The sequence below is a fragment of the Ranitomeya imitator genome, chromosome 2 (genome assembly GCF_032444005.1).
Source record: "Ranitomeya imitator isolate aRanImi1 chromosome 2, aRanImi1.pri, whole genome shotgun sequence".
Taxonomy (NCBI): domain Eukaryota; kingdom Metazoa; phylum Chordata; class Amphibia; order Anura; family Dendrobatidae; genus Ranitomeya; species Ranitomeya imitator.
In genome coordinates, this window is record NC_091283.1 from 387,376,971 (window position 1) to 387,394,011 (window position 17,041).

A 17,041-nucleotide genomic window follows, 5' to 3' on the forward strand; every position below is an offset into this window, starting at 1 on the left:
CTGAACTCTTCCTGAGTTAAAACATTAGTATTGTTCTTTCTAAATGATTATAAACGTTTGGTTTATTTTTTTGCATTATTTGAGGTTTGCAAGCAATGCATTTTTTTGTTATTTTGAACATTTCTCATTTTCAGAAAATAAATGCAAAATTTATTGCTTGGAACTTCGGAGACATGTTGTCAATAGTTTACAGAAAAAAAGAACAATTTACAATTTACTCAATAATATACCTATAAAGAGAAAAATCAGATAAACTGAACATTTTGCAGTGGTCTCTTAATTTTTGCCAGTTGTATAATAACTTTTTTATATTTCTGTCAATATGGTTGTGTGAGGGCTTGTTTATTGCGAGACAAGTTGTACTTTTGAACGACTCCATTGGTTTTACCATGTCATGTACTAGAAAATGGGAAAAAAATTCCAAATGCGTTGAAATTGCAAAAAAGTTTTATTGTTTGGCTTTTTTACTAGGTTCACTAATCACTAAAAATGACCTGTCATTATGATTCTCCAAGTCATTACATGTTCATAGACACCAAAGATGTCTAGGTTCTTTTTTTATCTAAGTGGTAAACAAAAAAATTCCAAACAAAATTCCAAACTGTAAAAGAGGGTGAGGACTAGTGATGAGCGAATATACTCGTTACTCGGGTTTTCCCGAGCACGCTCGGGTGGTCTCCGAGTATTTGTGACTGCTCGGAGATTTAGTTTTCCTTGCTGCAGCTGGATGATTTACAGCTGCTAGCCAGCTTGATTACATGTGGGGATTCCCTAACAATCAGGCAACCCCACATGTACTCAGGATAGCTAACAGCCGTAAATCATGCAGCTGCGTCAACAAAAACGAAATCTCCGAGCAGTCACAAATACTCGAAAACCACCCGAGGAACGAGTATATTCGCTCATCACTAGTGAGGGCTTATTTTTTGCGTGCTGAGCTGAAGTTTTTAATTATACAATTTTGGTGCAGATACGATCTTTTGATCAACCGTTATTGCATTTGAATGCAATGTTGCGGCGACCAAAAAAAAGAAATTCTGGCATTTTGGCTACGTCGTTTAGCGATGTGAAAAGCAGGGTGTGATTATTTAGTTAAAAATTAACTTTTAATAAACTCATTTAAAATAAGATGCCAAAATTTTTTTAGACAAACATACATATAGGACAAACAGTGTATCACCTTTCAGGAAAGAAAAACATAGAACTGCACAATCTCACCCTATTATCATAATGGGTAAGATAATAACCGTTTTTTTTATCTGGTGTTATAATTGGGGAGATGGCACATGCCTGTCCATACTAATCCCCCATTGCTAAATATCACCAGTATCTATACTAAACCCCACAAAAGTAGATTTTCTTTCACGCATCGTCTAAGTGGTCATTTTTTTACCTAAGCCAGCAATATTTGTTTATCCATAGGACATATGTGGTTTAATGTAAATGACTTGAGGTGAAAGTTGATATTTTTCCGTACTGCTAAGAGGTCTAGGACCGTACATCTTGAGGCCTGCGGCAGGTCCATTTACAGGAATCTCATGATTGGGAGGTCTGTAGCAGTCCGGTTCATTGGTATTTTTGTATTTTGGCTTTTCTCTTCCTGAAAGGTGATATACTGTTTGTCCTATATGTATGTTTGTCTAAAAAAAATTTGGCATCTTATTTTAAATGAGTTTATTAAAAGTTAATTTTTAACTAAATAATCACACCCTGCTTTTCACATTATATTTGATTGGTGGTCACAGTTTTGTAGACTACGTCGTTTAGCGATCAGGTCAATCCATTTTTTTTATAGATCGGACGATTCTGAACGCGGCAATACCACATGTGTGTATATTTGTTTTTTTATTGTTTTATTTTGAATGGGGCAAAGGGTGGGTAATTTGAACTTTTATATTTTTTTATTATTTTTTCTTTTAAATTTTGTGTTAGTTTTGGCAAGCTTCAATAGTCTCCATGGGAGACTAGAAGCTGCCAAAACCCAATCGGCTCTGCTACATAGAGGCGATGATCAGTTTGTAGTGGAATTACTCACTTGCTATGAGCGCCGACCACTGGATGGCACTCACAACAAGCCAGCAGTGACAACCATAGAGGTCCCCAGGAGACCTCCAGTTGTCATGCCAACCCATCGGTGACCCGTGATCATGTCACGTGGGTCACCGGTGGGTGGATTTCCAGCACAATTGCTGGAGGCACTTGCTAAGTGCCGCTGTCAGCGGCATTTAGCGGGTTAATAGCCGCGGGTTGATCGCGATTTCACCTGTGGCTATTTGGGGCACATGTCTGCTGTTTAAAACAGCTGACAATTCCAGGGAAAGATGTCGGCTCACCACCGAAGCCCACATCAAAGGGAGAGAGTCCGACATCAGCGTAAATGTATGCCCGATGTCGGAAAGGTGTTGTCATGAACTGGGGTTGTGAGGTTGTCCCCCTAGTTGTCAGGGATTTATTATATCCCACCAATTGTCACAAATTTGCTATTTATTAGTGGTCAAGGGGCCTATAACCACCCACAACTTTTGTTTCCCCCTTCAGTTCCGGTTTTGGAACTTGCAGCTCTCTGGCGCCCCCCTAATCCTCAGGTCAGTCAGTCTCCCAAATCCCCAGAACACTGTGCTTCCACCAGCGACTCGTTCTACATTAATATCAATATCGGGTCAGGAGCCAGCCCACACGGTAGCGTAATTAGTGTGGAGGTCGTGGTGGTACGTTATAGTGAAAGGAGACATGAAACTAGGAAATTTATAGATTTACTCCAGAAAAGATAGGAAGTGTTTACAAAAAATACAAAATATGTTACAAAATAGACAAAATACAGTACATACAGACAATTACAAAATAAATTAAAGTGGATTAAAATAAGAACTTACACGTATCATTCCATGGCACGCCATGTGGAGAAGGGGGGAGGGGTACCTTCCCCAAGGGAAAATGGTCTATTAGCACAGCTTCCTAGCTGGCACCCCAGTCAAATGATACGCCACTGAGTCAGCATCTGAGCTTTATAGCTTTCCTTCTGCTGACCTCACTGGGGGAGGCTGAGCTCTAGGATATACGCCCCCTTTTGTACAGTTATCATCAAAACTTCTGTTTGCTATAACTCTGGGTGGAAACCTCGCAATGAGACAACAGGGGTACCATTCTTCTTATTAAGAAATTACCTTTCTTTTGAACAACGTATATCTAGGTGTTACTTTGAAGCATATACCCTTTATTTGATTTCTGGTAGGCACAAAAGTCGCAAAACCCACCTGTAGATAGCTCTAACAATGCAGTTTCCAACTGATGTGGCAAATGGTTGCCACACGTATGAAACACATGAACACGGAGCGGGAGAAAGGTTTATTGTTTTTTTGCTTGTTCGTTTGTATGTATGGATGAATAGAAAAAAAGCAGCGCATGAAGGATAGGGGAGCATATAATAGGATGGGGGACAAATACCAAGCTGGGGGAGAATATACAAGGCTGGGGGAGCATATACCAGTCTAGAGGGACATATACAAAGATGGGGAGCATATACCAGGCTGGAGGGACATATACAAGGATGGGGGAGCATATACCAGGATGGGGGGGCATATACCAGGATGGGGGAACATATACCAGGCTAGGGGAGCATATACCAGGATGGGTGAGCATGTACCTGGATGGGGGAGCATATACTAGGCTAGGGGAGCATATACCAGAATGGGGGAGCATATACCAGGATAGGGGAGCATATACCAGGATGGGGGAGCATATTCTGGGCTAGGGGAGCATATACCTGGCTAGGGGAGCATATACCCGGCTGGGGGAGCATATACCCGGCAGGGGGAGCATATACCAGGCTGGGGAGCATATACCAGGATGGGGGAGCATATACCAGGCTGGAGGAGCATATACCAGGATGCAGGAGCACATACCAGGCTGGAGGAGCATATACAAGGATGGTGGACCATATATCAGGACTAGCTATTGAACCCGTTCTACGCCCGGGTTGTGAGCATTCTTATTGGTACATTTTTGTGCTATGTTAAAGGGAACCCGTCACTAGAAATAACGTTGTTAACCTGCAAATATGCAGTCAATATGCAGGTTAACAGTGCTATTATGCTGCCTGGTGCACTCACGCAGGTGGGGATAAAATTATCTTTATTTTTAGCAGTATGGTAATTTAAAAAAAGTTTGCTCACTTCTGCATCAAGATGTTTATTCTTCCCAAGTGAGCTCATACAACACATCACGTAAAGCAGGGTATTAATAATCAATTGTGTACAGAAGGTATAAACACCTTTGTGCATAGAAGAACTTCATATGCTATCATGCCACATCTAACCATGACTACTCTGTAATATCACTTTTCTAAGCAGCCTTTGCAATATAGCCCATGGTTGCGCTGGTGGAGATGCTGCACCAAATTCACAAGGTCACTTAGTTCATTGTTTAAGAGTCAAAATCTGTTATTACCAGAGCTAAGTTGTTACCTGGTTTTGAATAGATTATTACCGGACCCTACTTCTAAATCCTTTCCGGATCTGCCTACATATTTCTTGGTGACTTCAAAACAGTTTGGCTTCTCACTTGACTCTCCTTCCAGGACCGGTACGGCCACTAGAAATTCAACATATAATTACAGTAGAATCTGTGACTTCTCTGCATTTAGTGGTTACTACTCACCTGGGTAGCCATATGTAGGAATCTCCTCTTTACACCGCTCATCACCCCTCACATATGTCTCTGTAGTATTAATATGGGTCAGGTCTTCACCCTGAAATAAATATTGTAATAGTCACAGACAGAAGGAGAAGTCACATCTATGATCAGCTCTAATCCTGCCGTCTACACCGTTTTCATTACACAAGTATAAAACATATGATACTGGAGGATAAAACAAGACTAAGCACAAGACCTTCACATAGGGGAGATGTCATGACACCTTCTCTCCATCTACCTGATGATCCTGAGGAACATTGGGATCTTCCGGTTTACAGTCCTGTGCAAGAGGAGGACGGTGACATCTCTCTGGTGTTGTCCTCTTACTGGATAGATCTGAAGGAAACACATAAAGAGACTGAATTCATTCTTTACAAACAGATAATTATAGGCCTTGTGTATTCACAGCTTTCAACCTCTGAAACACATAAAGACGGCAACACCCTTTCCTGGTCTTTGCCCTGCTCTGTTCAATCTCCTACCTAGATAACTCACTGCTTCCCGTCTCTGACCACAACATTCTCTCCTTCACGCTCACAAATCCTCACCCATCCCAGCACACTCCTACCTACCACACATTCAGAAATCTACAAACCATTAACCCTCAGACACGTTCAGACTCCCTACACTCATCACTGTCCCCAATCTCCTCTTTTTCCTGTCCTGATCTGGCTGTACATCATTACAATGACACTCTTAGAAGCACCATTGACCAAGTACCGTCCCTCACCCTCAGAACCTCCAAACACCAAGTAAAACAGCCTTGGCTCACATCGCAAACTCAACTTCTCCAGCGATACTCTAGGAGTGCTGAACGCTTATGGAGGAAAACTCGCACACCAGAAGATTTCATCCACTTCAAATTTATGTTAAGAACCTATAACTCTGCCCTTCACCCAGCCAAACAGACCTACTTCACCACCCTGATCTCCTCACTAGCACACAACCCCAAGAAACTTTTTGACACCTTTCACTCACTCCTCAGTCCAAAAGCACAAGCCCCTATCACAGACATTTGTGCTGATGACCTGACATCCCACTTTATAGAGAAAATAGATTATGTTAGTCAAGAAATCTGATCCCAACTACCATGTGTTGTGACTTCCATCCCTGCATTTCCCCTGGCTCACTTTCCACATTTGATCCCATCACAGAAGAAGAAGTCTCCAGACTCCTCTCTTCTTCTCGTCCAACTACATGCACTACCGATCCCATTCCCTCACATATACTCAAGTCTCTCTCTCCTGTTGTCACAACTCACCTATCTACAATCTTTAATCTCTCCCTCTCCTCTGGCATTTTCCCATCCTCCTTTAAAGACTCTATCATTACGCCATTACTAAAGAAACCCGCTCTCGACCCATCTAGCACAAATAACTACAGACCAGTCTCCAATCTCCCCTTCATCTCTAAACTCTTGGAGCGCCCAGTCTACTCCTGCCTTACCCGTTACCTCTCCACTCACTCCCTCCTAGACCCTCCACAGTCCGGCTTCCGCCCCTACATTCAACTGAAACTGCACTCATAAAAGTTACCAATGACCTTCTGGCAGCAAAATGTAATGGTGACCACTCTCTGCTCATTCTTCTCGACCTTTCTGCAGCTTTCGACACTGTTGACCATCATCTCCTACTCTCTAGGCTCCAGTCACTTGGCATTAAGGGCACTGCTCTCTCCTGGTTCTCTTCCTACTAGTGATGAGTTAATATACTTGTTACTCGAGATTTCCCGAGCACACTCGGGTGACCTCTGAGTATTTTTTAGGGCTCGGAAATCTAATTTTCCTCACCTCAGCTGAATGATTTACATCTCTTAGCCAGCTTGATTACATGTGGGGATTCCCTAGTCACCAGGCAACCCCCTCATGTACTTATGCTGGCTAACAGATGTAAATCATTCAGCTGCGGCGATGAAAACTAAATCTCCGAGCACTAAAAAATACTCGGAGGACACCCGAGCGTGCTTGAGAAATCTCGAGTAATGAGTATATTCGCTCATCACTACTTCCTATCTCTCTGACTGCTCCTTCGGTGTTTTTTTTCGCTGGCTCTACTTCATCCCCTCTTCCTCTCGCTGTTGGGAGTACCTCAGGCCCCAGTCCTTGGCCCCCTTCTCTCTCTACACGGCCCCAATTGGACAGACCATCAGCAGATTTTGCTTTCAGTACTATCTTTATGCTGATGACAGATAACTATACACGTCATCCCCTGACATTACCACTGCTCTACTACAGAACGCCAGTGACTGTCTGTCCGCAGTCTCCAACATCATGTCGGCCCTCTGTCTGAAACTCAACCGCTCCAAAACTGAACTTCTGCTCCCGTCATCTACTAACCTCCATAAATCTGATATTTCCCTCCCCATGGGTGGCACCATATTAACACCCCGGCAGCAGGTGCGCAGCCTGGGTGTTATGTTTGACACCAATCTCTCCTTCACCTCCCATATACAATCTCTTGTCTTCTCTTGCTGCTTACACCTAAAGAACATCTCTAGAAACCGCCCTCTTCTCACCAGGGAAACAACAAAAACCCTCACTGTTGCCCTGATCCACTCCCGCCTGGAAACTGCAATGCTCTATTAATTGGCCTCCCTGTTACTCGACTTTCCCCTCTACAGTTCATACCTAATGCAGCAGCCAGGGTCATCCATCTGGCTAATTGGTACTCGGATGCATTCGCTCTTCGCCAGTCCTTACATTGGCTGCCCATTCATTATAGGATCCAATTCAAAGTACTTGTTCTCACCCACAAAGCTCTCCACAGTGCAGCACCCCCTACATCTCCTCCCTCATTTCTGTCTATCAGCCTAACCGATTGCTGCTCTCTGCAAATGACTTTCGACTAACCTCGGCACTAATCTGCACCGCCCACTCCCAACACCAAGACTTCTCCGGGGCTGCGCCAATCCTCTAGAATGCTCTACCCCAAGAAATTAGGACTATCCACAATTTGCATAGTTTTAGGCACTCCCTCAAAACGCATTTGTTCAGAGCGGCGTATCATGTTCACTAATCTAAGTCAATTTATGTGTAAGTGTGCATGTGTAGCCCAATTCACCAGCTCGATCTATCCCTCAAGATGACTGGACCATCATTGTATATCTATAATATAACGCTGGGAGCGTCACTCTGTCCGAAGCCTTTATAGACTGCGCTGGCGCAAGCGCCGGCGCAGTCTAGGCCTCACAGAGTGACGCTCCCGGGAGATCGCGGTATGCGTTCACACTGAATGCACACCGCGATCTCCAACAGAGAAGCAGGGACAGCCAGGAGGGTGAGTATCGGCCATATTCACCTGTCCCGTTCCACCGCTGAGTGCCGCCATCTTCCCGGTCTTCGGCCTGTGACCTTCAGTTCAGAGGGCGCGATGACGCGCTTAATGCGCGCCGGTGCCGCCCTCTGACTGAGCAGTCACAGCCAGGAGACCGGGAAGATGGCGGCGCCCAGCGGTGGAACGGAGGACAGGTGAATATAATAAGTGCTGGGGGGCCTGAGCTGGCGGCGATACCGGCACCTGACCCCCACAGCGCGCCGGTGTCCCCGCCTGCTCAAGCCCCCGGATGGGTGCAGCACATGACAGGATGGGGACGCAGGATGGGTGCAGCACATGACAGGATGGGGACGCAGGATGGGTGCAGCACATGACAGGATGGGGACGCAGGATGGGGACGCAGGATGGGTGCAGCACATACCAGGATGGGGATGCAGGATGGGTGCAGCACATGACAGGATGGGGGTGCAGGATGGGTGCAGCACATGACAGGATGGGGACGCAGGATGGGTGCAGCGCATGACAGGATGGGGACGCAGGATGGGTGCAGCACATGACAGGATGGGGACGCAGGATGGGGACGCAGGATGGGTGCAGCACATGACAGGATGGGGGCGCAGGATGGGTGCAGCACATGAAAGGATGGGGACGCAGGATGGGTGCAGCACATGACAGGATGGGGACGCAGGATGGGTGCAGCACATGACAGGATGGGGACGCAGGATGGGTGCAGCACATGACAGGATGGGGACGCAGGATGGAGCAGCACATGACAGGATGGGGACGCAGGATGGGTGCAGCACATGACAGGATGGGGACGCAGGATGGAGCAGCACATACCAGGATGGAGACCATATACCAATATAAATGCTCGCCACCCGGGCGTAGAACGGGTTCAATAGCTAGTATATATATATCATTGTAAATACACACCTGTACTTTGTATCTCCCCCACCTCATTGTAGATTGTAAGCTCTCACAAGCAGGGTTGTCTTATTTTGCTTTAATGATTGTATTGTTAACGTTGTTACTTATGACTTGTGTTTTGAAACTGTTAGGCTATGTGCCCACGTTGTAGAATGTTAGCAGAATTTTCCTGAACAAAACCGAACTACTTTCACAGGAAATCGGCTTGTTTTTTTCACGTTTTTTTTGCATATTTTCTGCAGCTTCCCACTACTATATTATATAGTGGCAAATCCGGAGATTTTCCGCAAAATTAATGAACATGCTGCGTTTTTTACGTAATTTTTTTTTTTTGCGGAAAAAAAACACAGCATGGACATAAAAATTGCGGATTGCATTCTAATAATGGGATGCTTAATGTAAGCTATTCTTTTAGCGTTTTCGAATCGGAAAAACGATAAAAAAAATGCTAAAAATCCTGAACGTAGGCGCACAGCCTTAAACTGTAAAGCGGTGTGGAATATGTTGGTGCTAATAATAATAATCTTTATTTTTATATATTATTTAGTCCTGTCTATTACCTGGCGATGTGAGGGGCCAGGGAACCTCCATCATGACGTCCTTGTACAGAGCTTTGTGTCCTTCTAAATGCTCCCACTCCTCCATGGAGAAATAGATGGAGACATCCTGAAACCTTATAGGAACCTGACACATACAATAATATCGTCATCCACCCAATCCCTTCATAGCGTTACTGTATAATGTCCCAGCATTCCCAGCAGTGTCACCTCTCCAGTCAGCAGCTCAATCATCTTGTAGAGAAGTTCTAGGATCTTCTGGTCATTGATGCCCTCATGTTTCAGGGGGTGAGGTGGAGGCCCCGTGATTGAGCTCAGGGGTCTTTCAAATCCCTCAGACACAGGGTCCTGACAACACTCACTAGAGGTCTTCTTCACTACTGTGTAATCCTGGTTAAGGAGAGACATATTAATAAATCACAAAAACAGACATTTCCAGAGTCCTCACATCTCCAGTTCTGTCCATCTGTTATTCCCATAGATAATAATGATGTTGTGAAACGAAGCCATGAAATATGTGGAGAACTCTTGCAGGAGGTGCCACTGATGAGAAGAGGCTGCCATCTGCTGGCTAGCCAAAATCAAGTGGTACCAAAGTATGCTGGAAAGTTTGCAGGGGGAGTGACCTTGTGTGCTTGACTGGATCAGGTGACCTACAGGAAAGACTTCCCAAATATATAAAAGCCCTGCGCGCCAATCCACGAGGATAAAGTGAAAAAATGACCTACTAACCGCCAAGAGCAAGCGACACTACTCTGTCCTCCTCCTCCTGGACCTGTCTTCTGCCTTCGACACTGTGGACCACTCCCTCCTGTTACAGATTCTCTCATCTTTTGGCATCACAGATTTGGTCCTACCCTGGATCTCATCATATCTAACTGACCGGACATTCAGTGTCTCCCTCTCCCACACCACCTCCTCATCTAGTTCTAGGACCCCTACTCTTTTCCCTCTACACCTTCGGCCTGGGACAGCCCTTAGAATCGCACTGTTTACAATATCATCTCTTCGCTGATGACACACAGATCTACCTAACTGGACCCAACCTCACTTCTTTACTGACCAAAATCCCACAATGTCTGTCTGCTATTTCATCCTTCTCTTCTGCTCGTTTTCTAAAAGTGAACATGGACAAAACAAAATTCATCATCTTTCCCCCACCTCACTCTACTCCTCCACCCGACCTATCCATCAATGTCAGTGGCTGCACACTTTCCTCAGTTCCACACACTCGGTGCCTCGGGGTGATCCTTGACTCTACCCTCCCTGTTCAAGCCACATATCCAAGCCCTTGCCTCCTCTTGCTGATTCCATCTCAAAAACATTTCCCGGATCCGTGCATTCCTTGACCATGAAACCACAAAAACACTAGTACATGCCCTTATCTCCTGCCTCGACTACTGCCACCTCCTACTCTCTGGCCTCCCCTCTAGCACTGTGGCACCACTCCAATCCATCCTAAACTCTGCTGCCCGACTAATCCACCTGTCTCCCCGTCACTCCCCAGCCTCTCCTCTCTGCCAGGCCCTTCAATGGCTTCCTATTGCCCAGAGGCTACAGTTCAAAACACTAACAATGACATACAAAGCCATTCACAACCTGACTCCTCCATACATCTGTGACATGGTCTCCCGGTACCTACCTACACGCAACCTTCGATCGTCTCATGATCTCCTTCTCTACTCCTCTCTCATCTCTTCCTCCCACAACCACATCCAAGACTTCTCTCGTGTTTCCCCTATACCCTGGAACTCTCTACCTCAATACATAAGGCTTTCGCCCACCACGGAAACCTTCAAAAGGAACCTGAAGACCCACCTCTTCCGACAAGCCTACAACCTGCAGTGATCCCCAGTCTACTGAAACGCCACATGACCAGCTCTACCCTCTCCTAGTGTATCCTCACCCATCCCCTATAGACTGTGAGCCCTCGCGGGCAAGGTCCTCCCTCCTCCTGTACTTGTGTGTGCCTTGTTTTACTCATGTTTATTGTACTTGTCTATATTTACCCCGTTCACATGTAAAGCGCCATGGAATAAATGGTGCTATAAAAATGTATTATAATAATAATAATAATAATATTTGGCACCAGGGAAGGGATATGAGCAGATGTGCTCCAGAGACACCATTAAGACCAGCGTGGCAGGCCTCAGGGGGGAGTATATGCCACCCAGATGTCGGTAACTGTCTGACAATGTCTGGATTTCCCAGAAGATATCACCAAGAACGGCTTACACTGGTCAGAGCCAGAAGCTGCTCCCTGCGCTGGTCAAATCTCCGAGGCCCGACTATGTCCATCAAGAGCTGATGCCCTGTCCTCTCCGCCTTGAGCCTGAGAGACTTCCGTTAATGGTCAAGCCGAGAAGACCCATGTGGAGACTGCAACAGAATAGGCACGCATGCGATTGAGGAGGAATGGCGCAAGTGAGCAGGGCCGTCACTTCCAGCTATCAAACAGTAAGGGGGTCGGCTGGGACTAGGATTACAGGTTGGAAGGGGGCCGGTTGGTGCGTTAGAGGCTCAATGGGATTTAATATACTATTTTAGGAAGAGACTTCCCTAGCGGGAAAACCCGGTGACCCCTGCTAGAACCTTTGAGTGAGAACTCACTGGTGACTCCCAAGATTGGGCGCACCACCATTGTAAAAAGGACACTAACGTTAACTAGTGAAAGATTTTCTTCTTTATTCTAAACCTTTTGTTATTCCCTCTACTGTTAAATTGCATAGCTACTAACACTAATTGTTTAAAAGTTACTGTTGTATATAGATAGCATTATATCAACCCTTGGCTGTTTCCACTTCGTGATCTCTGCTTGTTGCATCCAGACACCCGTATTACTTTTGGCATATTTGGCAGGATGCAACATTCAGATACAGAGATGGCGGATCACTCTGTGACCAAGGCCGGCATAACCTTGGGGGCTATGGTCAGCAACCTTCCGAAGTTCACAGGGAGCAGCGCATTGCTGTGGGACTGGGCAGAGATGCTGAAAAGTATGCTACGTATGGATTCCCTGACCTTTTTCATTCAGGCCAAGTTAACCCTCCTGACCATTGATGAGGAGGCCTAGCAGATGGTTATGTATTGCCCACCTAGGGACACTGTGGAAAAGATAAAAATCTTGGAGGATAAGCATGGTGACACCATGGACTTAAGGCACCTTCGCATGCGGTTGTTCCAGCGGGTCCAAGGGGAAAGTGAGACCATAGCTCAGTGTCTTAATGCATTGCAGGAACAGACGACTCATATGACCAAGAAGACACAAGACAGGCACCTAGGACTGGGTCTCTTGGACGAGTGATGCGGGACCAACTCGTTGCTAGACCAAAGGACTCCTCTTTGAAGCAGATATTAAAGGAGAGCTCATATCTGAATCCCGGTTTGGATTTCCTTGAGGCAAGGGGTCAAAGTTACAGTCTCAGAGAGAGAGACCCCTGTTCTCATCGCCACTGTCCTGAGTCATGAAGAAGTGGTCACCCGAGTCAACATGTACTAAGCCCGACTGGGTGCGGGAGATACATCAAGATATGTGTGACATTCGATGTGAGCTGTGCAGCATCAAGGGGAACCTTGCTGCCAATCCTCCAGCTGATCACCCGAACTCACGTGAGAGGAGGTCAGAGTGGGAAAGTTGCTCCTTATGGATCACAACATGTCACGTACGTAGCCCATCAGCGGAACGCGAGTGAGAGTGTTGGACCTGAGGTGGAAGGGGGCACATTTCAAAACACTGTCCGAATTGAGAAAGGTGGAGACGGGGGCGCCAGCTAAGGCTACGTTCACATTAGCGTTGTGCGGGGCAGCGTCATGCACCCCTATATTTAACATGGGGGGCGCATGGACATGCGTTGTCTTGCGTTTTGTGGCACATGCGTCATTTTGGCGCAACTGTCAGGGCGCAGAGGATGCTACATGATGCAGTTTTTTTCTGCGCCAAAAATCATGCAAAAATGAACGCATGCATCACAAAACGCTGCGTTGTGCATGCGTTTTTGCATGCGTTGTGCGTTGCTTCGCTGACGCAGCACCGCACAACGCAAATGTGAACTTAGCCTAACTACACCGTGTTCCAAATTATTATGCAAATGATATTTTTCTCGGATTTTCCTAAATGGTCGGTGCAAATGACAGTCAGTCTGATAAAAGTCATCACCCGTTAGAGTATATATTGAATTTTATTGAAGAAACTTCCCAATGATAACAGTATAATCTCCAAAGTGAATAAAAACTCAAAATGCACTGTTCCAAATTAGTAGGCACAGTAGAATTTCTAAACATTTGATATGTTTTAAAGAACTGAAAATGCTCATTTGTTGAATTTGCAGCATTAGGAGGTCACATTCACTGAACAAAAAAGCTATTTAGCTCCAAAACATCCAAACAGGCCAAGTTACATGTTAACATAGGACCCCTTCTTTGATATCACCTTCACAATTCTTGCATCCACTGAACTTGAGAGTTTTTGGAGAGTTTCAGCTTGTATTTCTTTGCATGAAGTCAGAATAGCCTCCCAGAGCTGCTGTTTTGATGTCAACTGCCTCCCGCCCTCATAGATCTTTTGATTGATGATACTCCAAAGGTTCTCTATAGGGTTGAGGTCAGGGGAAGATGGTGGCCACACCATGAGTTTATCTCCTTTTATGCCCATAGCAGCCAATGACTCAGAGGTATTCTTTGCAGCATGAGATGGTGTATTGTCATGCATAAAGATGATTTTGCTCTTCAAAACACGTTTCTGCTTTTTATACCATGGAAGAAAGTTGTCAGTCAGAAACTCTATAAACTTTAGAGAGGTCATTTTCACACCTTCAGGAACCTTAAAGGGCCATAACAGCTGTTTCCCCATGATTCCGGCCCAAAACATGACTCCTCCACCTCCTTGCTAATGCCGCAGCCTTGTTGGGACATGGTGCCCATCCACCATCGATCCACTACTCCATCTATCTGGACCATCCAGGGTTGCTCAACACTCATCAGTAAACAAGACTGTTTGAAAATTAGTCTTCATGTATGTCTGGGCCCACTGCAACCGTTTCTGCTTGTGAACACTGTTTAGGGGTGGCGGAATAGTAGGTTTATGCACCACAGCAAGCCTTTGAAGGATCCTGCACCTTGAGGTTCGAGGGACTCCAGAGGCACCAGCAGCTTCAAATAACTGTTTGCTGGTTTGTAATGGCTTTTTAGCAGCTGCTCTCTTAATCCGATGAACTTGCCTGGCAGAAACCTTCCTCATTCTGCCTTTATGAGCACAAACACGTCTGTGCTCAGAATCAGACACAAATCTCTTAACAGTATAATGATCACGCTTAAGTTTTTAGGAAATATCTAATGTTTTCATCCCTTGACCAAGGTATTGCACTATTTGACGCTTTTCGGCAGCAGAGAGATCCTTTTTAATTCCCATACTGCTTGAAAACTGTGGCCTGCTTAATAATATGGAACATCATTTTTAAGTAGATTTCCTTTAATTAGAATCACCTGGAAAACTAATTATCACATGTGTTTAAGATTGATTTGAGTCATCCATTGAGCCCCGAGACACAATACCTTCCATGAGTTTATTTGAAAAACAAAACAATTAAATCTTTATGACACGTAAATCCAATTTGCATAATAATTTGGAACACGGTGTAATGCGCCCCACGGTCGTGGAGCATACCATGGGGTTTCGAGCCTCAGAGGGTGGAAGAGAGAATTCTGAGGATATTGTCTCCGAGAGGCAAATTACCTGGGCTGAATTCAATGGGCAAAGCATTCACCGCTTCATTGACACGGGGTCTCAGGTGACCAGAATGCCTGAGCCATATTTCCAGAGTGATTTTTGCAAAGTTGCTTGCTCCCGAACAGAACACACCATCCGACTGGTGGCAGCTAATTAACTGCCTATCCCGGTAGCAGGAGTAGTGTGGGTGTTTGTTCGGATGTGCGGGAAGGATCTGGGCCGAAAAGGAATAATGTTGACAAAGGGGTCAAGAGGCAGAGGACCCATTGTAACCCTGGGTATGAATGTGCAAAAAGAGGTGGGACAATTCTTAGCCAAGGGCCCTGATAAAAACAGATGGACCCGTTCCACCCATGACTCAGCAAGTAAAAAAGGTGTTCTAGCAACTAGTGTGAGTCAGCGAAATTCAGAAGTTACCCACTGCCTCCCAGTATCTTGGCAAAGAATTGATATCGTCTGAAGCCACAGTGACACTGCCAGTGGGACAGACTGTACTCACTATGCCAGTACTGGCCCATGTATCCTTAGAGAGTGTGGACATCCATATTGAGCCTATTGAGGGAGAAGAAGAGATCTCCGGATTATTGGTTGCCCGCACCCTGGCCACCGTGCGACAGGGACAAATACCTGTGCACTGTAAAAACGTAAGTGTAGCAATTCTACAGTTGATGCCCAAACAAGAAGTGGCTCAAGTTTATATAATGGCGGAAGATCTCCCCAGACCTGATGCTATAGGACTGACACCTGTGGGAAGAGACCCATGGACCAGAGCGGTGTCGCTTGATAGTCAGGAAAGCCAAAGCGAGCCACTGGCTGGACTTCACCTCTTGGATCAGATGGAGGACAAACTCAATGAGTTTTCCTCGAGGTAAGTTTGGCAGTTTGAACAGATATTACAGCGATATCGAGAGATGTTTGCACAGCATGAAGATGACTTTGGGTGCACCCCTGCTTTTTCTCATGAGATCCCTACAGGAACAACTGCTCCCATTTGAGAGAGGCATCAGCAGGTCCCACCTCAGATGTACCAGGAGGTGAAAGAACTGTTGGCCCACATACTGCGCAATAACGTGATCTGCAAGAGCCAGAGTCCCTGGGCGGCCCCCCATCGTGTTCAGAAAAAAGTTAGTATCCTGCGTGAGTTTCTCTGTGGACTATAGGAGGCTGAGTGCGTGTACTGTACAGGACTGCTATCCCTTGTCCAGAACTGAGGAGTCCCTATCTGCGTTAGGAAAAGCCAAATATTTTTCCTCACTTGATTTAGCCAGCGGCTACTGGCAAGTCCCGGTGGCTGAGAAGGACTGCCAGAAAACAGCCCTTGTCCTCCCTACGGGCGTGTTCGAGTTCAACCGGATGCCTTTCAGACTGTAGAATGCACCAGAAACCTTTCAGCGGTTGATGGAAAGATGCTTGGCAGACCTGAACTTTGAAGCCACTTTGATCTATCTGGATGGCATAATCATCTACTCCGCCACGTTTGAAAAATATCTTCACCAGCTGGAGCAAGTGCTGGAGCGGCTTCAAAGACAAGGATTAAAAATAAAGCCCCAGAAGTGTCACCTATTCAAGTGAAAAATTGAACACCTGAGACACATCGTGCCTAGTGAGGAAGTTTACCCTACCACAAAGAAGGTGGCTGCGGTACTGAAGGAGTCCACCCCTACCGACCTTAGAAAACTGTGAGCGTTCCTAGTGCTAGGCTGGATACTACCGCAGTTTGTTAAGGGACTTCGCAAAGATTGCTGTACCACTCAATGAGTTGTTCCAGGCACAGCTGGGGGAGCCAAACGTCAACCCATTCAATGGGGCCCATAACAAGAGTTAGCATTTCAGGCATTGAAGATGACATTGACAGATGCCCCAATCTT

At 45.7% G+C, this 17,041-nt stretch overlaps 1 protein-coding gene across 1 annotated transcript in view; it reads right to left on the reverse strand.

Annotated features, from left to right (window-relative positions):
• Positions 1-17,041, reverse strand: part of LOC138664116 (zinc finger protein 271-like) — a 58,509-nt gene that overhangs the window by 26,105 nt on the left and 15,363 nt on the right. Inside the window, exons 2-5 of the mRNA XM_069750548.1 lie at positions 9,659-9,838; positions 9,452-9,575; positions 4,931-5,028; positions 4,657-4,747 (exon numbers count right to left, since the gene is read on the reverse strand). Coding sequence (XP_069606649.1) covers positions 4,657-4,747; positions 4,931-5,028; positions 9,452-9,575; positions 9,659-9,838 — 493 coding nt within the window. The remainder of the gene's footprint in view (positions 1-4,656; positions 4,748-4,930; positions 5,029-9,451; positions 9,576-9,658; positions 9,839-17,041) is intronic.